The following is a 22,893-nucleotide window of genomic DNA, read 5'->3' as shown; positions in this document are numbered from 1 at the left end:
TGTTGCCCAGGCTGGTCTTGAACTCCTGGGCTCAAGCGATCCTCTCACCTCCGCCTCGCAAAGTGCTAGGAATACAGTTATGAGCCAGCACGCCCAGCCCCCATTCAATACTTCATTTATATATAATCCCATGGACTAAGGCGTCCACACAGCCTGAAAAAACCAGGAAAGTGAGTCATCTTGCCCTTTCCCTTCAGAAATTCTGTGATAAGCTAAAAGCTGCTGTGATATCCGCAAAAGAATAACACCTTAAAGCAAGCAAACCAACAGGTCTTCTGAGCAGTATTGCAAAACAATCCTTGCTCTCCTTTAGCCCAAGACATTTTAGTAAGTGAAAAGCAGCAAATAGTGGGTGTCTGCCATCCTCTAAAGAACGTGAAGCTTGTGGAAAGCCATTGGCTTCCAGGCCCTCTGGTTGGGGCATGCATCTGGAAGCATTCATCCCTCTGAAGGGTTTTGATTACATGCAGCAAAGGAGGCTGTTAGTAACTCTATCAGCTGTCTGAGCAGTTGTGACTGTCATTTAGGCCTAGTAATTCGTCATTATATCATTCGGAGACAGCGGAGCTGAGGATGGTGTTTCACACTTTCAGGGAAGTGGATTGGAAGTGCGCAGCCCCAGTTGTTGGCCACGTAGAGGCTTTGTGAGCCGGGGTGAATCTCTGAGGTTCTTTCTCAATCTACGTGGTAATTATGGCTTGTCTAGTTCTTAACTGCAAGTAACAGTAACTAAGCCTGGATAACTTGAAGGAAAAAAAAAGATATGGGGTTGTTCCCAGAATTAAGAGAAAAGCCCAGTGACCAGGTCGTGGGAATGCAAGTGACCCTGTGGAATGAAAGATTGACCTCCTGGCAGGGGGTGGGTTGAGGGCCTGAGGGTAAATTCAGCCAAATGTACCTGACCCTGCAGGTCAGGCCCCAAATCCTCGGAGACAGCCCCAGCTCAACCACGGGAGTGCGCTTCCCCCACGCCCAGTCGGGGACAGTCAAGGAATTGTGACCAATGCTCATTAAAGCTGATCGTCATCGGGAGGAGTGACTCTCAGGGGACGTCCAGGTGCCATTCCCACAGGAGAAGAGGACGCAAACTGGGTTTCAATAGCCACGGATGTCCATGCTATGGATGGTAACACCCTCGCCTATTCTGCATCCTTTAGTACATCAAATAATTATAGGACCCCCATAATTTTAGAAAAGCACTCCAAGGCACAGAGCAAGACAGATTTTATTTATCATTTTAAAGAACTGTAGCGTGGAACACATTGTGGGATCTCTATTTTCTTGCTGCCCCAGGAAGCTTCAACTCAATGTGTTAATAATTCAAGAGGGTGTATTATGTATGAGCATTCTGTGGAATGTGAAAATTCATGACAGTACTTATTTCCCTTTGAATTCTTAGGTTTGGTAGTTATTTTCTCAATGAAGTGAAAGAAGATTCACAGGTAGAACAACAGAAGAATTCAGAAAAAACAATAACTGCATAAGAAAGGGAATATTGGACGCATTTCATAATGTGATGGTTTCTTGAAAAATAAGAATGTTGAAGCAAGAGAAACCAGACCTGTAGTATCAGCTCTGCCTATCTGTGCGTGATTGGGTAAATCAACTAACTTACGTATCTTTCTGCTTCTTCACCTGAATGATGAAAGTGGTAACACACACTTGGTTGGATGGCGGGGTTTTGCAACGTCTGCGAGTCACCAAGTGCAGTGTCTCGCACTTGGTATTTCCTCAATAAATGGCACCTAAATGCAGTTGCTGGCCAGCAAGATACAGATTGCAAGTTGGACATCAAAACTCGGTCACTGCAAAGCCACCGTCGGGCTATTTTTAAAAAAGTATCGGTTGTTTTTCATGTTGTAATAACTTCACTCTCGGAGAAATTAGTGTATCATTCTGTTGAACTGTAAGACATTCAGCATGATGGGCCACCAAGGACTTGTGTTTTCTCTCAGCCCAGAAATGAATGGGGGACGGCTGGTTCTGAATTTTAAAAGCTGTATGATTTTTTGCGCCTTCTTTAACTGTGATATTTGGAATGCTCTCTTAAGTAGGTCTATAATTCTCTTTCATGTCATTTTTTTAGTGTGGTGAACATTTACAAACAGAGCTCCCAAATTGAAAAGAAATCATAAAAAACGTAGGTTTTGGTTTGAAGGAAACCGAGGGTTCTTACTGTTTTTAATGCAAACCATCAAGAAATCTGTCAGCTTCAACGTTACTATTCTGCGTTTCATGGTTCCTGCTAAATGTGCTGTTGATTAATCATGACGATGTGAATGTCATGGGAAAAATATGGAGCTTCATTTTGAATACCATAAAGGCTCATTATGAAGACTCTCTTTCCTTCCCCTGCAAGGGACTCAGGTGCGCATATTAAAGCGAAAATAAATTCACACACAAAAATAGAAATCTAAAATTAAATATTTAATTAGAACTCTGATTTGCTTTAAAGATTGGTGGCATTGCACAGGCTATATTACACCCTCTTTATAATTTTTTTCGACAAAAAAAGATACTGTTCATTTTAACAGGCCACTTTAATATTAATACATGTGTAATAGGATTGGAACTGAAAATCAGCTAGAGATGGTACATTTTACATTATTGGGAAAATTACAGTTCTGTATTGTAAAAACATTTATTTTTTAACAATGTACCTACATTAATCAAAAAATTACAGCATATTTAATAATTTTACAAATTCTTCATAAAAAATATATCTCTGTACAAAAAGGTCTTTCGCACCTACGTCGTGACAGCAGCGTGTGGTGGGACGGGAGGGAGGGTCGGCGATGACAATGGGTTTTCCTGATCATAATGCCAGCGTTCTTTTTTTTTTCCCCCTTTTTATAATAGCTTTTTTGTTGTTGTTTACAAAATATTTTACAGAAGAAAAAAATTATTGCAGCTAGCCTGAAAAAAGGCAAGATGTGTGTGTAAAACAAGCAGCAGTTTTAAACAGCTCTGAAGCACATGTCCTGTGTTAGCGTGTGGTCGCGTCCCTCACGCGTGTTCCTGTTGCCTTCAGGGAAGAGTCTTCTAGACCTAATTCAGCAAGCACAGCTCCTTACTGCCCTAAAACGAGATCCTCCAACACCTTGCGGAGACTCCGTTCAACACTGCACACAACCCTAGGAAGAAACTAGGCAGAATTCTCACAAGAGAATTCCACTGATTTTTTTTTTTTTTTCATTTAAATAACATGCTTCGAACTGGCAACCCTAGGACAGTTTGACTTTGCACACAAAGGAAAATCATATCTAATCTGATATGTGGTTTCTTGTATGTATGTATGTCCTGTCATTTCAGGATTTCATAGCATCATTGACCAGGGAGCAGGTCAGGGATGTGGGAACAGAGACATTAATTCAGACTCTGAAGTCAGCATTTTGCACCTAGTTTGAATGACTCAAACTTAGATATGTACAATATATATATATGTATGTATGTATATATATACACCTAATATGTATAGTAACCCTGTTCTCCCTTGCACACGAGCCTCCTCACACTTTCAACCGTCTTCTCTTTCTTTCGTTCAGTGTGTGTGTTAGGAGCACGACTCCCACTGACCTCGTCCAGCAGTCTACTGTGAAACAGCAAGGTAAGGATTCCCATTGGCAAAGCAAATCTCCAAGGATGTGGGCAGGTTGGCCAGGGAAAACTGTGCAGAGAATTCAGCGTAATGATACGGAATCCAACAGTGTGGGGTTCACAAGACAGAGGAGTCCCTAGGAGAGGCCAGTGAGTCCCCAGACCGCAGAGACCCCTTCCACTGAGGAACACAGCACTGGGAGCCGAGCTCTACGGAAATGTCCAAATCAAAACGCGTGACTCTCCAGAGAATGCCCTGTTTTCCTGACCGCTTTTCCTTTATTCACATTTGAAGTCCTACATGGAAACCTTCAGTAGACCGACAGATAAATCAGTCTTAAAGCTAGGTGTGAATGTGTTCATTCCGACAACGTGAAGGCCAATTTGAACATTCTGACATTTCTATTACCAATGCCAATCTAAAATGTGAAAATTTGCCACAATTGGATAGGTACTGAAATATCAAATAATAAAATAAGTATTATCATTTCAAAAATATTTTATCAAACAAGTAAAAATAAACATGATCTTCACTTTGAATTTGTTACATAAACATCCTCATGGTCACATCTTCTACTTCATGTTTTGATTTTTATTCACCCTGGGGATCATACCGATTTTATTTGTACCATAACTTTTCATTTACCTGTAATGTAATTTAAACCTGAAAAGTCACTGAAATTACCTTTCCATCTGGAATTATAAAGCATGAAACAAATAACAAATGAATGTATAAAATATATCATTGTGAGAGGACAGTGTGTGTACTTTTTCCTTCCCTCTAAAAGAACACTTAGTATTTTGATCCTGAACAATTTTCACTGAGTTCAAGGTGCTACTGTGGTATATTGTCCTTCAATGCAATATCAAAGATCGATGGCACACTAAAAGACAAAGAAAACAAACAAAAAAAAAAACCCCAAAAAACAGAAAACAAAAAAACTGCAAAAGGGAAGGCTGCATTGTGAGTTAAAACTCACAAGTTCAACAACTATCTAAAATAAGTTACTATTCACAGTTTTACATGGCAAACAGAAATTTCTGCAAACCCCCTGCTATTAAGTAGTATCGGAGAGACAGTAATTGGATGAGGATGGTACTAAAGGAGGAAAACCTGGGAAATAAGGAGGCTTCTGTTATTTTCTCATTGGACCTCTTCAATGAAGTCAACACATAAATGGAGCTAATTGAAGCAATAATAAAATAAATCTCTTCAATACTGTATTTCCTTTTAAATCTGTGCCATATCTAGGAATACTTTTCCCTAACACTCCAACTAAGCTGATGGTGGAATGGTTAGCTTGATAATATGAAAGAATGCTTATATACAATGGATAGTGTGTATAAACCCTGTGTAAATAATTTATTTTTTATCAGAATCTTACGCAGTCATTCATAACACACTAGTGCAAAAAATTGTGCATCAAACATTCTGCGACAGAACAGCTGATTGGGAAATTTGCAAACATCCCTAGAGATGAACACACAGGGGAGCTGTGAGGTCCTCAAAGCTTGCCAGGTCTCGGAAGGACAGAGTGAAGCCTTTGTAGGTGTGTGCCTCTATCAGAAAGGTGTCTTCTTCCAGAAAGCTTATTATTTTATTTTTCTCAAAGTATTCATGTTCATGGGGGTTAAAAAAAAAACCACACACACACGCACAAGAGAACACATATTGTGGTACTACCATTTTGTCACCGCACCCGAAGGACAGATCCACGAGCCCAGAAGATTGCATTGAAAGGCATCCCAGCAACACAGAAATACGAAAGTCTGAGGCATTGAGTACGACGTGTCGGCGTGACGTGGCAGTCTTCCTGGAGTGTGCCTTGATGTCAAACAGGTGCAGCCAGGCATTTAGAACCCACTTTCGGAATGAAAACGCAGGTGTACTTTGATCCGCAGAAGACTCTGGCACATTTCAGTAGAGATCCCCGCTGCACGTATGCCAGTAGACAAGGTTGAAGATCGCTGCAGTAAAGCCAGAGTGGAAGGGAGAGTGGTATATGGCACCAAAGGAATCACTGCTTGTCCATCAGAGGTATGGCTATGAATCAGTCCTGTTGGGGCACTGAGGGCTATACCACTGTACAGACTGTGTTCAGAGTTGTGTCAAACCTCACAGCCTTGGCTTCTGTGGGTTTTAAGTTTGTATCATACATGGGGTTTTCAAACGATGCTTGTCCATTGCTGTTTTCATGCCCAGCATAGCCATTGTATTGAACTTTTGGTCTCGTTCTAAGGAAAACAGAAAACAAATCATTAGAATCCTGGTTTCAGTTGGAGATTTAGCAGCCGGGACTGGGTGCAGGAGACAATGTCTACAGAGCAGGGAGTAGTACAGCCAGGACGTTTGCAAAGAAGGAAGGCGTCCACACCTGCACACCTGTCAGTTTATTTGTTTAAATTGGTGACTGGGAATATAAAATGGGTTTTAAAAAGTGAAGCAATTTCAAAAATTAAATAAAAATTTTTTGAGACAGGGTCTCACTCTGTTGCCCAGGCTGGAGCGCAGTGGCACGACCACAGCTCACTTCAGCCTGGACCTCTTGGGCTCAGGCGATCCTCCCACCTCAGCCTCCTGGGTAGCCGGGATCAAAGATTTATTTATGCTTCCTACAAATGCCCCAGGGAAATTGGGAAGGTCCTAAAGGCTGAATTTGACTGGTTTTGTTTTGGATGTCTATTTATCACTGATAAGTTGTATGGCCTTGTTTAAGTCACAAAACTTTCTGCTACTCTGTAAAATAAGGTTGTGGGCATATGCCTAGCTTTTTGGGCTGTATGATTAAGCTAAATTTCAAGTTTAAGCTTTTAGTTCACTGTCGTTACTAATATTCACAAAAAAATTATTTTTTATTTTGTCTCTGTTGAGTTAAAAATGAATCTGTTTATAAAAAAGGAACTATACTCATTATTAAACTATTATCACATTTTCTGGTTAAAAGAAAACCCGTACATACAACCTATGATAGAGAATTAGAGGATTTTCAGACTGAAAAGACAGAATCATGTCTGGTCTGGCTCTGGCTCCTTTTATTCTTTCCTTATTCCAGAAGAAATCAGATAAGAAAAATGTGCCACGTGGCAAAAACAGAAATTTAATGGACATAAACATGCTCGCAAAAACATCATTTGACATCGGGTGTCAAGAAACTTCTGCCGAGTCATTTACTAGTAGATTTCCTTATGTTACACATGCTCATTAAGAAAAAGAGAAGTAAGTAGTGCATGGCCCTGAGAAAACGGCAGAACTGCAATTTGTAACTGCCCTTGGAGTGGGAGAGGTCGACGTTGCGCTTGGAAAATGCGCCAGCAGCAGCGATAGTTAGCAAACAAATCCAGCCCCTCGTGAATGAAGACCTGGCTAAAATGTTCACTCAATCGTCCAGATCACAAGCTGCCACAGTCCCTTCATGTCTAGGGAAATGCAACCCCAGAGTGGAACTGGCGGCAGCTGGATGCTGACGTGCACGAGTGCAGCTGCACCTGGCAGAGGGCTGTCAGGACCTCGGGCTTTGAGGAAGCAATTCCCCACATGCAAGCAACAGACTCAAAAATGAGCAGAAACCGGGTTTTTCTGGAGGAATACAGAGCCAATTCATTAAGAAATATGTCTGCAGAGCCTCAGAAGCCAGTGTAGAGGGTGCTACAGGCTTGGTGCTTTCCTGACCAGGTGGTGAGAACTTGAAGGAAATGAATTGATGTGCTGCTGGCAACTGAGCCCTGGACTTCCTTGATTCTGCAAAAATTCCACCATCCCTCGCTTCTATGGCACAGAAGTAGAGGATGAAAAGACCCAACAGACTGAGAAGTCACAGTGGCCTCATAGCCGCCCTCTTGAGAGCTGTGAGAGGGAAGAGCTTCCTTCATATTCAACATGCAGGGCAGCCTCCTGGTCTTGGTGCAGTGTCAGGAAGGGAGAGACTGCAGGTGTGATGACGACAGATTCCCCACTGGCCCAGAGGAGGCATCAAGTTTACATAAAAATAAGTGCTGTCTCCCTTATATCTGGCTCTGAAATCTGAGATCTCTTTCCAAGGCACTGCCTTCACGGAGACACCCAACTACTCAACATCGACAGGGAAGATGCTCAGGTTTAATGACTAAAAGTGGTGTGTATTTTGAATATACCCCCCAATGCTACATTGTCTTAAAGTTAAGATATAATCAGAAGTCATATTTATGTATAAATATGCATATATAATTATGTGGGGTTATCTTTTTAAAGGCCAAGACAATCCCAGACTTACATGAAGGTTTGCATCTTTGCAGGCAAGTTAAGGGAAAACAGCTTTAATGGACTTGACCCTTTCCTTGGGGTTAATGTGGATGCCAATCAAAAACAAAAATAAATTTGTAGGAATTATAAGTTCCTACAGTATGTGTCTCTATAAGGATATTATATGACCCTGAGGAACCTTTGAAAGAAGATACATTTTTAGTGCATATCCCTTTAAGAAGAGAAGCCCCTCTAATTATGGCATCTTATTGGATAAGGTAGTGGCATATCCTTCTACATTTACTAAATTTTAAACTAGTCCTGAGCAGAAATTCAAGGATAAGGCTCATCAGACTTGTGTGTTTTGGGTATTTTTTCTTCCAAAAAATTAATACAGATGTGCCAATCTTTCATTTTGTAAATATCATCTGAAATGTTTTTTCACTGAGTCATATTCTTAAAGAAAGAACATTACCAGCCATAGGGAACTGAAGACATAGGTACAAGCGGCTAATACACCTTTGAAGCAACATTCTCTCTACTGTGTACTTCAAAAGTGACTACAAGAAAGCACATATTTAAAGAGGCTATTTCATGAGTTACTAAAAAAAATCATGACAGTTTTTCTGTTTTCTGTTAACCAGAATTAAGTGAAATATCCGTATTATATACTGATATTTATTTAACCTACGTAATTTTATTTCAGGGGATCATAATTTACTTCTTATTATTTGTAGTTAATGCTACCATTTCAAATAGTATTTTTGAGTAGTTTGGCATTTCCAGATTCCTCCAGGAATGTATTATCCATATATGAATACAATGTACAAGGAGTTTATAGTTCCTCCAAAATAATCCTTTTTTTTGGCATCCACATTCATCCCAAGGAAAGGATCTAGTTCACTAAAGCTGGTTGTCCCCAAGTTTTGATATTTTGCAGTTTGTAGAGTTTTGCAAATTAATGGATATTCCGAACAGTTTTTTAAGAGATGGAACATCTATATTGCTTACTGCATATAAAGAGCTACATTTGTATTTGTTGAAGGAAGGAATCAGTGAAACAATTATCAATCACAGATTCACAGAGTTGAAAGTGGCCATAGAGAACATTCTGTTCAACCTTTTGCTGGAAGGTTGAAATACCTTCTAAAGGTTCTCATGGCTGGCCATGGAGCCTGAATATAGAGATAGAATCCTTTATTTCATCTTTCAATTGAACATGAAAGAAAAAAGTTATTTCTCAACTCAGTCATTTATTCTCTTATTTCTTAGATGTATCCTGCTTAAAAAGTAGGGCAGAAAACAACAAAAAAGACAACAAAAAATCTTCAGAAATAAGCATCGTTAGTGTAAGAAAGTGCACTGCTCTCACTCGTAAGTGGGAGCTGAACGATGAGAACATATGGACACATCGGGGGACAACACACATTGGGGCCTGTGGGGGGTTGAGGGGAGGGAGAGCATCAAGAAGAACAGCTGATGGGCGTTGGGCTTAATACCTGAGGGACGGGCTGATCTGTGCAGCAAACCACCATGGCTTACGTTTCCCTAGGTAATAAACCTGCACATCCTGCACATGTACCCCAGAACTCAAAAGCTGATTACAAAAAAAGAGAACATTGCATAGTAATATAAAATACGTGTGCATGTGAGCACGAGACCATGCCCATTACTTAAACCCACAGTTTACACTCACAACATTCTCAAATAGATGGTGTTTCTGCAGTACCTGTGTTTGTAGAGGTAAAATGCAAACCCTGATAAAATTAGAGCAAAGAAAGGAACCAGAATGGCAGCCGCCACAGAGCCACTGCTGGTGCCGTGGTAATGATTCGAAGAGTCTTGATCTGGGTTTAAGGGATCTGGAAGATAAAGGAAATATTCAATTTGTTGTTACTGTACTCTGCTTGAAGAAATAAGTATGATACATTTTATAAATGGATATGAACTCTACAAGAAGCAGACGGAGTTACCATTTCACAGGAAACCAACTGATATTCTTTTCTAAAGATTTTAATATCTACTTAGTGACCAAGACAAAAAACTATTTCCTACTAATCATGGAGAATACTACGAAAGAGTCCCAACATTTAAAATGTGAGAAAGGCAAAAGGGTCACTTTACATCCTGACTTTTGTTTATAGTTATAGGTATTTTCACAAAAACTAACTGAAAACATTTATATATGTTTTCTATATTCAGAGGTCAGTAATATTTGCTGTTTGTTTCTGTCTTAAGGCCAGACTCAGCAAAATATGTCATTGAAATTATGTAAATATCCCAGTTATGCATACAAATGGCATTGCATTCTTCATATGTGAATAGGATGGTGCTATCTGATCCGCCTTTATTTTAGGTAGATTCTGAAATTCACATCAGAATTTAGAAATACTCAAAAAAAAATATAGTTCAACGTCACAATGCAAGTTTCCATGAAGACACAAAATAATGCTAAAATACAACTTTTTAAATTAATTAATTATTTTTTCTTTTTTTTTTTTTTTTGAGACAGAGGCTCACCCTGTCGCCCAGGCTGGAGTGCAGTGGAGCCATCTCAGCTCATTGCAACCTCCGCCTCCAAGGTTCAAGTGATTCTCCTGCCTCAGCCTTCCAAGTAGCTGGGATGACAGGTGCCCGCCACCATGCCTGGCTATTTTTTGTATTTTTAGTAGAGATAGGGTTTCATGATGTTGGCCAGACTAGTCTCGAACTCCTGACTTCAAATGATCCGCCCACCTCGGCCTCCAAAAGTTCTGGGATTACAGGCCTAAGCCACTGCGCCCGGCCTAAAATATACCTTTTATCCATTAGAAAGGAAGGCAAATGTAAATACTTCATGTATCATGAAGGTGATAGAATCATCCATTCTATAATACACGACTATGGAGTGTCTCATTGCATGGTACTGAGAGGAAAGCATTAAAAATTCAAATCCACAAATATTTATTAAGCAACTGTTGCCAAAGAAGAAAACAAGTTCTTGAAGAGTGTACTAACAAAATACAATTTTGAGATGGATTTGGTCTAATTGCATGGAGTCACTTAATGCAGGTGTGCAATGAATTATGATTGGCGTCATCTCAATATAGCAGAATTGTTAAGAAGAAGCTGATCTGGTTTTCATATTTCCAGAATTTATAAAATGTCAAATTCAAAGAGATGTTGCTTTATTTATTGTTATATAAACCAGAAATGCAAAAAATCAATCAAATATTAAAAATCTTTAAATCACTATTTGTATCAACATTCTTTAATTTTCATATAAAAACTTTCAAATGACATTATTTGCCATTTGCTTCAATCGATGTAGGATTATGACTGCTTACAATATTAACATCCAATAGGAACATATTTCGGAATAATGTTGGCTTTTTACAACTACATATCTTTTTGAGATTTGTCCCATCATCATGCAAAGCCAGACGTCTGCTCTCTTGCAATCTGAGCACCCAGGTTATGGATGTGCAGTGAGTGAGGCCAACTGGATGTTCCCACCCCAGGCACTGTATTGGAAGTGAGGGATGCAAAACATTCTGTGATGGTTTAAAACTTGTTCCATGGGTGAAGGGGTTCTAGAACCCTGGGGACAACGTAAGTGTGTGTGTGTGTGTGCGCGCACATTGAGGGTGGTCCTAGCAGCAGCAGTGGTGGCAGCAGTGATGTCCGGTGACCAGGGTTGGTGCTGTCCAACAGAGAGCAGTGGTGCCCTACTCAGATGGCACCAACTTCATGGGTTGGTTGTGAAAATCATATGTTAGTACATCTCAAGGGCTTACAACAATGCCTGGCACAGAGGGAATGTTCACTCGGACTCAGAGTCACAAAAATAGAAGCTTCCTGAAGCCAGGGTTTTTGTTTGGTTTGGTTTGGTTTGGTTTGGTTTGGTTTGGTTAGCTTTCCTCTTGAATCCTCAGAACCTGCAACAAAAGCTAGAATACAGTATGTGCTCAATATATATTTGCAAAATTTTAAAAAAAGTTTTGTCTTTATAGCATTTCAGCACCCAAATATGTTTTAGTTTCCATTATGTTGCCATACATTGATCTCCAAGTTTCTGTAATTCTGGGACTCTCTGTCTCATTCTTATAAATGTGTATTCTACTTACATTAACCATAGTTACTTTCTTTTATCTGAAAACAAAGCTACACACTTTTATCCATAATAGATATCAAAATTCAAATAATAAAATGCTGGGAAATCTACATGTCCCAAGACACCTCACATGAAAACAAAGAACACCACATAAGAAGATGTTTGTGAATTACATAACCAAACGTACTGTGAGATTATTACATGTCTGCAGCTCCTGGTTAATTTCAGTTACTTACCCTTGTTTTAATAATTTGAAGGTTAATATACACACATGGTGCTAATTAAGATGGCATAAAGGGATATGAAAACAAATAATATAAAGGAAAATTAAAATAATCATTCCTTGCCCTACAAGGCAGTTCCTCTTTAGAGTTGAGGGTTTTAAAAATTGTCCTTCCAACAATGTACTCTTAATATATGTGATTATTTTTCTCTTTCCTCATTTTTATAATTGGTAATATTATTTGCATGTTGCATATGTGGCTTTTTAACCTTAACAGTATATTTCTGAGGCTCTTCCATTGGCATATTTGAATCAGATTTAATTTTTTAAGGTGTGTAGTATTCTACTGATTAGACATAACAACATTTATTTAGCCAGTCTACTGTCCAGGGACATTTAGGGTATTTCTAGTATCTTCTATAATGCTGCAATGAAATCTTTTGCCTCTATCTATGCATTAGCAGGAGTCTACATTATATAGGACAAATCTTCAGAAGTAGAATTATTGACGAACAGAATTTGTGCCTTTTAGTGTTGCTACATCCTACTTAATTGCTCTCTAAAGAGGCACTGCAATTTCATTCAACCATTATCCTACGAGGGTCTTTACAATAACACATGGACAGCGTGTGTGATCCCTCTGCTACCCTCCTTTCCCTCCTCCTCCCGCTCCCTGTTTTCCCCTTTCCCTCATCCTCTCTCATCGCCCTCCTTCCACTTGTTATTATTGGTTCCGCCACTGTTGTGCAACTGTTGCTGCTGCTACTATGGTGATAAATCAAACACAGTATTTAGGTATTATAAATTTACATTTTTTTACTGAAGAAGGAGGGTGATAAGCTAGGTCATTCAATTTTCTAAAGCTCATTCTTGAAACAAATGCACATCCAGTCACACAACACTTCATGTGGGGGATACATTCTGAGAAATGCTTCGTGAGGCCATTTTGCAGCCTCAGAGTGCACTCACACACCTAGATGGTGTTGCCTACTGCACACCTAGGCTATAGGTACAGCCAGTGGCTCCTACGTGAGTAACGCTGTGCACTATGACATTATGGCAGCCATGGTGTCACCAGATGTTAGGAATTTTTCAGGTTCTTTAGAATCTTACGTGGTCACTGGTGTATATGAGATCTTTTGTTGACCAAAATGTCCTTATGTGATGCGTGACTGTCCTATATAATTCATCCACTTAAGCTGAACACACAATCCAAGGCTTTCTCAGTGTATTCATAGGGTGGTGCAATCATCACCACGGTCTCACTTAGAAGACTGGTGTCCTTCCAAAAGAATCTCAGTGTCTGTTAGCTTTATTCTTCCTCCACCTTCATCGCAACCTTTAGCCCTAGACAACCACTAATCAATGTCCCATCTCTATGGATTTGCCTGTTATGGACATTTCCTGTAATGGATTCATACACTATTTGGCCTTTTTTATCTGGCCTCCTTCATTTAGCATGATGTTTCAAGGTCCATCCCTGTTGTAGCATTCATCAATACTTTATTCTTCTTCAGTGCTAATATTCCATTGTGTGGCTATACTACATATTGTTTATCCATTCATCCATTGATAGACATTTTAGTTGTATGCACATTTGGGTTATTACAAATAATGCTGCTCTAAGATTCATGTACAACTTTTGTGTGACATATATTTTCAGTTCTTTCAGCTACACATGTAGGAGTGGAATTGCTGGAGCTTACAGTAACAACTGTTTGATGAACTGCCAGAGTGTTTTCCAGAGCAGCTGTATCATTTCGTGTTTCCCCAGCAAAGCACGACAGTTCCAGTTCCTCTGCCTCCTTGCCACCCTTTGCTATTTGGCTTTCAGATCACAATCATCCTTGTGGACGTGAAGTGGTATCCCAGTGTGGTTTTGATTTGCATTTCCCTAATAATGATTATAATCAACATATTTTCATGGGCTTATTGCCATTTGCATGTCTTTAGAGACATATCTATTCAAATCTTTTGTCAATTTCTTATTTAGGTTATTTGCCTCTGTATTTTTCAGCCATAAGAATTCTTTGTATATTCTGGATACAAGAACTTATCAGGTACACAATTTTATGTATTTTCTCTCATTCTTTGTGTGTATGCTAGGGTTGGGTCACTCAATCTTAATGGGGAAATTAATTTATTGTTGAGTTTCTTATGCAAGTTTTTGCATTAAAGTTGTCTTTCAAGTTAATTTTATTTTAGTATCCACTTAATGACAATCACATTTTTTGGTTTATCTACTGACTAGAAAAAATTAGGAGGTTGTTTATTTTTATCCATAAAAATAGATACTTGCCATCATTCTTAAATGAATGGTTGTTGTTGCAGAATTACTTAAACACAAACTTCTCTAATTAGTTGAAGGGTGGGGGGACTTACTTATGAGTCAAATTATTTTGTAAAGTAAATTTCTTTTTCCTGACAATAACCTCATCATCACATGAGAATACAAACTCCTTGTTGAAGCAAGCTGTTATTTTGTTAGATTAAAAAGAAATGGGGTAATGCAAATAAAATTAGTAATAGCAAACTGATAGTTCAGGTCAAGTTCATTGGATCAGTAAACTTAGACATCTACACAGCATCTTGTACAGCTCACTGGGGTGTCCTTAAACAAAATTACTAGAGCGTGTGCTACATAGAGAAAGGAGGACAAATAACTCCGGGATTTGGCTTAGAGCAAGAGAAAAAACATTACCCATCATTAGTGTTGGTCTAATGCGTTTATTCTATTTCATTACCTCAAAATAATATAACCCAATTTAAAATATAATCTCAGCAATGACCAAAATTATAATGCTCTTCTGTTTAATAATACTGTAGTTTGAATAGTGGAAGTAAAGTATTTTATGATTAATTATCCTTTTTTTTTTTTTTTTTTTTTGCTTTTCTACAGGCCAGTAGACGTTTTTTTCATTCAGCACTTTGATAAAAGTCTTACAAAATAACTTCATCGTGGTAATCATCACAACATTGTATACTCACATTCTTCCAAAAGGTGGCTCTGGTAGTAAAGTCTATATGGTAATTTTCTTCTTTATAAAATAATGTGTGAATAGTATAAATGCATTAGACCAACACTATGTCTGGCATATTTATTGCATTATTTCTGGCTTTGTGTTTGTCTATTTTGCTATTCAAAATACTTTTTTTTCATTCAGCTGTAAAATTTGTTAGTCTCTCCCATTATTTTTGTTTAGGTTTCTTTTAGAGTTGTCTTTTCCATGTCTTCATAGAAAAATCACTGGAAAGCCAAACTGGTATTTGCTTTAAAAAATATCCTAAGTGCAACTTACCTTGCCTTTCTAGCTTAAATTTTCCAAAGTCTTTTCCATGAATGTCACCTTGAAAGGTAAATCCTCCCCTTTCAAGTCCAGATGATACCTGATATATAGGAAAGAAAAGAAATATAAAGGTATACAAAAGGATGAATAATATCTTCTTTTAATATATCTTTTAATATAACTGTTACAGCTCATATTTAGATACTACTGGTTAAATATTTTATTTCTGCCACTCCTTTTGGTGACACATTTATAGTTAAAGATCAGAAACCAACACAGAAGTGAACTTCACCTAACGTATGTAAATCTCACAATCTCATTTTGATCTCGAAAATGATAGTAAATTTTACAGTATATCCATATGGTAACTACACTTTCTAAGGGAAGACAAATGTATGAATTAAGAAACAATCTACGTTATGTAAAACTGGCTGTGTGTCCCAGCTACTGGGCAGGGTACATCATGTGAGGCTGTCTACCCTTAAGTCAGATAGTGAATTAGAACACAAACAAATGGTTAACTTGCAAAGAAGGGTGTTAAGGGGGACGTCTTAAGTCTCTCTATTTATCTGGCAATGATTTCTCTTAGAACGAGCAGCATGGTTATCAAGTGGTCTTAGAAAATTTCTGGTGGTACCACTCACGATATAATGTAGCAGTAACATCACAGACCCTGGATTTCAGGTCTTGTTCTGCCCTCAACTGCAACCACCCCTTTAAGGATGGCCAATTTATTTCTTACGTCTTAGACCTGGTTTCTTCCCTTATAAAATGAACGAATAAAATGACCACTCTGTCAACAAGAGGGGCGGCTGAGTTTTCAAGGAGCACACACAAGACAGCTCTACTCAGAAGCCTCCAATCCGTAGCCCTCGCCTCTGCAGAGATATTAGAAAGCCTGTGCTTTGTCACAGACCTTACACATGTACTTACGTAACCATCTAGTCCCCAGTTGTCATTTTCAAACTTGCTTACAAAAATATCTGCCGGACCTTTAATCTGAAAAGCTTTTAGGAGTAAGTGGGCCTCCTCCTTCTTGTAAACGCCTGTGAAAAGATCAGCAGGTCAGGTTTACCTTGGAGAAAGTTAGCAATTCAGCCCTTTCATCCATTTGATGTGGAATGTGGTACAGAGACGACAATATCATAGATAATAGAAAACTCAAACAGAAATTGTATTTTTATTTGTGAATTTTAGCCTCGGAGCTTCTTTTTTCCCCTGAAAATCTTCCTACATCCTTGTCTATCTTGAATAGGTATAATCCACTCCACTAAGTTCAAAACCCTTATTCCACAGAAAGAATAAATAATAACATATTTGATTTTGCTAATTAAAAAATCTCTCTCTAAAAAAGTACACAATAAAAATACTTATATCACAGAATTAATGTAAGAATGAAAAAGATAATACACATACGGTGCTTAAAATACTGTTTGCCATATAAATCAAGGCTGTTTTATTAATTGTGTGATGATTTTAAAAATCTCATGATGAGCACATGAGTTAAGAAAAAAAGGATTAAAAAATAAAGTTTGGAGACATGCATTATCTATATATGAATCTCAGATTCTTGACTTAATATGGGCATAATTCTGAGCAAATCAGTTCACTTTTCTGTACTGGTTTTGTAATCTTTAAAATGATAAAATAGTACCAACCTCTTATGGCTAGGGAGAGGCTCCAATGAGTTACAGTATATTAATTATTGGCTTTAATGCAAAGCCAACAGAACATTAATAATTAATACTTACTAGATCACCTCTTTGTGAAAAGATAGCGGGTCTGTTTCCGCTCACACCATGCATTTAGTGAATTCTTTGGGACCTACCTGTCAACTTCAGCTCCACTTGTGAGGCTTCACTGAAGGTGGCATTCACCTTACTGCTTGTTGCATTGAACCAGTCAACAGTTAGAGTGGCGGGTTGCCTTTTCCCTAAATATTCATAATATCCCTTCCACACTGAATTGACGAAAAAGACGTCTGAAGGAACTGTGGGAAGGGGGGAAACAGATGAATGTCAGCACACACACAAACAATAAATTCAGACATCATTAAACATAGAAGGCATATACTGCTTAGTGAGCGATCACAGATGAGGGCAGTGATGAAGACAAGGGGAGCCTAGTGCATCGCTGTTCACAGCATTTGCAAAACTCAAAAGAAGCAGGTGCGAAGATTATTATGGTATGCAAGTAGACATTTGTGTTTATGGTTTTATTTTTATTATTATTATTCTTAGAAGCCAAAGCATACCTATTTTAACAGCCTTTCCAAGTTCATGGGGTATGGTGAATTAGGACTTCTAAAGTTAGTTTAGTTTTTACTGTGCTTAGTAAGAAATATGTTTACTTGACCCATGAAATCACTACTGATATTTCAATAATATCCAAGTCTACTCTTTGAAAGACTTGGAAGGCTCAGAAGAACTGATCTATATCATATGACAGCAATACCCTGTCTTGAAAAAGCTTACATATCCCAGCACCAACTGCACTGGATATTCCAGCACCACATGGACTTATGAAGACAAAGCCCTTTCATTTCAGAGTCTTTCTTTTGTAAGTAGAGTCAGTCTCTCTCATTCACACTCTTCTGCTCTTCTTTAATCTCTTTGTGTAAAATATTCCATAAGTAAGAAAAGATGGGCTCAATAATTTCAAATTTTTCTTTCATATATGTCTTTTAAATTCAGTAATAAAAGACACAGTCTTTTTAAAGCATAGAATTCATCGACAGGAAAACTCGCAAAGATTATTGAGATATTTCCTCATGCTTTCACTGCTTAAGAAAAAAAAAAACTTATTTTTCATGTGTTCGTTTAAAAATGTGTATAAAATCCTGCCATTTTCACACATGAATTGTAGTGTATAAATCCACATGATGATTCCAATGTTCCTTTTTGTTTTCTGCCTTATGATGTGTATGAATTATTTACTTAGACAAGATTCATGATAAGCATAATTGGTCAAAACACATTGCTTGAGTTGCTAGGTGGAAATGAAGGTTCATGTCTCCCTAACCTATTTTTTAGAAAGTCCATTTACAGTTGCAAATAATGAGGACAAAAGTATATTGTGCCTATACCTATGCTTCTCTTTTCAGCCCAGTTGGCCATTTTCTTGTTTTTCTAGTCAGGCTAAACCTATAAAGCTTGGCCTAGCAAGAGAAGGGTTAAAGAAGAAGAGAAGATAATAGCTTCCTTTGGCCTTGAGTAGACCCCACCTTCTCATAATAATAATGATAAGAAAATAAGTTAAAAACTCATATATCCACACAAGTATCTAACACATTTGCTTACAAATCACTGAGTTTAGACACATCTACTTAGCCATTGCCAGCACCACAGAGACTCCCATTTTAATCAGCAACTCCAAAATAACTTTATTTTCCATTACTAAAATTAATAGCCTTTGAAGCACATAAAAATGTTTTCCCTAATTAGAAGTTATATGCTCTTCTGAAGTTACTAAACCACTTGTCCAAGCATTCACTTAAGGTAATCCTGTTGAAGTTTCACAGGAATGGGCCAGGCTTGGCTGGGTAGAGTAAGATACAACCAATGTCTCAGAAGTGGCTTCTGTGTATTAAATATGACCACGAGCCATGTGGTAGAGGTCATCTTTCTGGGTCTTTATAATTTCACTTGTTGCTGGCAGCCTGCAGTATAATGCAGAAGCCACATAGCTGAGATGTACTACAATGTACCACCTTGATGAAAAATCACATTCTATTAGCACTTCCCTTCCAAGAGCATAAGAAAAGGAATATTGATAATAATGTTTGCACCTACAAAAGGAGTGTATAGAGATTTCAATATCTTAAACACAAAATAAGCAAATAAAAAACAAAACACACAACAATAATAACAAAAAGAGACTGTGTTTTCTTCCATTGAAGAAAATGTTGCCTGGATAAAAAGCTTTGACTTCTGTATGTGATTTTTAGGTGATATTTAAACAAAATAGTCTAGAGAGATTTAAAAAATATTTTATATTCTTTAGTATGCAGATTGGAGAAATTCCTTTAGTCATATTGGCACATTTTTCTTTGTCTAAGAATTAAGTGTGTAATACAGCATCCTGACAATAGCATTACAAATACTCTTTCCATGTTTGATTCTAAAATAGAGCTTATGTCCAAAAAAAAAGTGTTAAAACCTGAATAAAGTACTAGTCAAGTGACCTTATATATTTACAAGGGATTTCTCTTTCTGATAAAACAACAACAACAACAAAATACCCAACTTAAATTAATATAATTTGGGATCCATTTTGTTATTTAAATATAATTTAAATTTAAAACACAGATAGAACATGGCAGATGATTTTGTATTGTGAAAACTTTCCTCGGGAAATAGGACAAAACACAGATAGAACATGCCAGATGATTTTGTATAGTGAAAACTTTCCTCGGGAAATAGGACTGCATTTTTGCAATTTGCTACATAATGCATTTAGCAAAAGGCACCACATACAACAAAAAACTATAATTAACATCTTAGAAGGCAAAGGATGCCTGAATGAATGGAGATACTTGGAAAAAATCGGGCTCCATATTTGAACTGTTTGCATTAACAACTTACGCTGTAAAAATGCCTCATTGATATGAGCTTCCTCATTTGGAGGAAGAAAATCGCAACCCTCTTTATAAGGCTCTCCATTATACCACATGGAATGATCAGTGTTTTCATTTCTCCTGCCAAACGCGGAAGGCATGTTTGAATGAAACAGTGTGTGATAACACCAAAGGTTTTCTTTCTAAGTGGAGTAATGTTATTTCATTAACAAACCATTGTTGTGAAATACACAGAATTCTATGTAGGCTTAGTGTTTTAAATAATTGAAACATTAACTTTGTTATGGACTAACGGATTCGGAAATTTAAATGTTGAGAATTGTTTCATTGTGCAGAGTAGAGAACAAATCACTTTATTTGATTGAAATCTATAACTGTTCTGGTATACAAACCTGGAGTTTTAGTAACTGTTTCATTAACTTCTCTCACTCCTTTACCTACAAGTAAAAAGACAAATTATCATTTTTTAAAAAAAACATTTTTGAGTAAGTTTGAAAAAATGTCAAATTGAAGCAATTTTCCTTCTCCAGATTTTTTTAATGTACAAAATATGAATACCTTATACATATACATTTTAAACCCATGTCTTTACAGCAGAATATTCTTGGTGTTTGTGGGAAAGCAGAGTTTAAGGATGAAAAATCAATGTACATCTATCTACGCATATTTCCATTGAAAGTGCTACAACAGAGAGCCTTGCAAAGGAGGGTGGCTTCTATGACTTTTCTCATATCCTACTTGGAATACCCTGCTACATACGAAATAACCAAATAACCACGATGTTATAGTCCCTCTTGATTGTCCAATACCCCACCCAAATCAATGAATTTATACATTACTATTGAAAAATTCAAAATTATTTCCATTACAGAATGTTCATTTTGGTCTATCAAGTTAGATTTAAATCATAATTTCTTAGCTTTCACAGTTTTATATCAAACTACGAATCACCATTTTAAAAGTTTTCATTCTTCTATTTCTAACAGGGAAGGGCAAGGGAAACAAAAGTCTCTCTAAAATCCCTACTATGAGAACTATAAATAGGCTCCAGGAAACAAAACCTAAAGTCACTGACTTTCTCACGTTCCATCATTTTTGGTTTATGCTGTTTAGACTCCATGGATTTATAAATTACATACAGGGGAGAACCTGAAAATTTGGCTATCATCAAAGCTGACCCAGGCTGATGATTGTCACTTGTAAACACACAAATTGGTAATTAATGGATCGTTTCTATGTGAATTGCTTTTGTAATTTTACAAAGCAGAACCAATGTCAGGGACACATAAACTTAGGTTTTACCACAAACAGCATGTGGTCTTAAAAATAACCACCGATATATTCTCGGATACTTGGTGATATTTATTCATTTTCATCTCTAAGAACTACTTTTCCTGAAAATATACTGAGTATTATTTTCCTTTTAATTCAGAATGCTTTTCTTTAACCAAATAGCTTTTCTTTTTTGGCTTAAAATAATACAATGATTGTATTATATACTAATTGCATACTAATTGTACTATACATCCGCTTGACTCTGCCACCGTTGCATCAAACACTGAGGATACACACGTTCACGCACACAGCTCACGCACATGAAGCAGGACTGAGGCAGGTGACGATGCTGCAGCCTCAAGCTCTTACTTATGGGTTTCTCACATGGACACTAGCCTGATGGGCAGCCGATCCTTTCCCTTGCTCTTTGGAAAAGTATGCCACTCCTTGATCAGTAACTTACTTTTACACACAGGCGACTTTCCTGTCCATTTCATGTCTGCTTTACAGGTTCTGTGCTCAGATCCACCTGCGAGGAAGAAGCCTGGATGGCAAGTGTACACTAAGGTGTAGCCGAAAGTAGGAAGATCGATGGCTCTCACATCTGCATGTGCCGGGGTTTCTGGCTGTCTGCAGGCATGAGCTGAAACAACATTAGGAAACACTGAGACTTTGTTTACTGTAAAGTCAGCACATGTGTCTAGAGAAATAAATAGACCAAAACAGTTTGGAAATTGTTATGCAGTCAGTCATACATATATATTACACATATGTATGTCATGTTTTTGGTAGAGATGAAGTCTTGCTATATTGTCTAGTCTGTGCTAGAACTCCTGACCTCAAGCTATTCTCCTGTGTTGACCTCCCAAAGTACCAGGATTACAGGCATGAGCCACTACACCCATCCTATGTATATTTATACATAGGTAATTATGCACAAAGATTTAGAGTAGAGATCATAGCTTTGAAATAAAAAAGCACTTCTGCTATACTACTAAAATAAATATGTTAAAGATCCTTAAAAGCCCAGTCTTAACAAATTATACAGACCAGTGAATATTTAGATATGCCTTGATTTTGTTCTGGTGGAAACCAGCAAATTTATTATTCAATTTCATTAACAATTGTGGTAAAAATTTCATGTGTATTTAGAAACTTAATATATTATAGATACTTATTTTCTTTAAAATATAATTTAGGAATAAATGAGATTGTAATGTATACTCTGTATCTCAAACCACTCCATTCCTTATAAAGTTTGCATATATGCCATAAGGACTGGCATATTATTATAAAACAAGTTTAGAATTTTAACATTGTGCATGCAGTTGTTTTGAGTATTGTCACTATTTCACTAATGAGTAACCATAACCAGTACCTGATATTATCAAACTCCATATTATATATAAACACATGCATATATGTACGAGTGCATGTATATACATATATATGTACATATACTATCAACATATAATTTGAGTAGTGATTTAGAGCAGAGATGATAGTTTTAAAATAAACACACCCAAAAATCACATCTTATATACTATTAAGATATTTTTATAACATTCTACTAATGTTTTATTTTTAATATAGTAAGAATAAGACACTGTATTTCACTAAATT

General features: G+C 37.4%; 1 protein-coding gene across 2 annotated transcripts in view; it reads right to left on the bottom strand.

The window, feature by feature from the left end:
• Nucleotides 1–2,406: 2,406 nt before the first annotated feature.
• LOC139355625 (CUB and Sushi multiple domains 1) overlaps nucleotides 2,407–22,893 on the bottom strand; it is a 2,038,620-nt gene continuing 2,018,133 nt past the window's right edge. The window contains exons 64-70 of one of the 2 annotated variants that reach the window (XM_071067488.1): nucleotides 21,734–21,913; nucleotides 20,388–20,432; nucleotides 17,248–17,409; nucleotides 16,353–16,465; nucleotides 15,432–15,519; nucleotides 9,546–9,678; nucleotides 2,407–5,832 (exon numbers count right to left, since the gene is read on the bottom strand). In XM_071067488.1, coding sequence (XP_070923589.1) covers nucleotides 5,673–5,832; nucleotides 9,546–9,678; nucleotides 15,432–15,519; nucleotides 16,353–16,465; nucleotides 17,248–17,409; nucleotides 20,388–20,432; nucleotides 21,734–21,913 — 881 coding nt within the window. In that variant the 3' untranslated portion in view covers nucleotides 2,407–5,672. The remainder of the gene's footprint in view (nucleotides 5,833–9,545; nucleotides 9,679–15,431; nucleotides 15,520–16,352; nucleotides 16,466–17,247; nucleotides 17,410–20,387; nucleotides 20,433–21,733; nucleotides 21,914–22,893) is intronic. The other variant, XM_071067489.1, reaches the window with a different exon arrangement.

This window comes from Macaca nemestrina, chromosome 8 (assembly GCF_043159975.1).
Source record: "Macaca nemestrina isolate mMacNem1 chromosome 8, mMacNem.hap1, whole genome shotgun sequence".
Lineage (NCBI taxonomy): Eukaryota > Metazoa > Chordata > Mammalia > Primates > Cercopithecidae > Macaca > Macaca nemestrina.
Note: the sequence above shows the minus strand (reverse complement) of the source record. Positions and strands in the feature narration are given on the sequence as shown.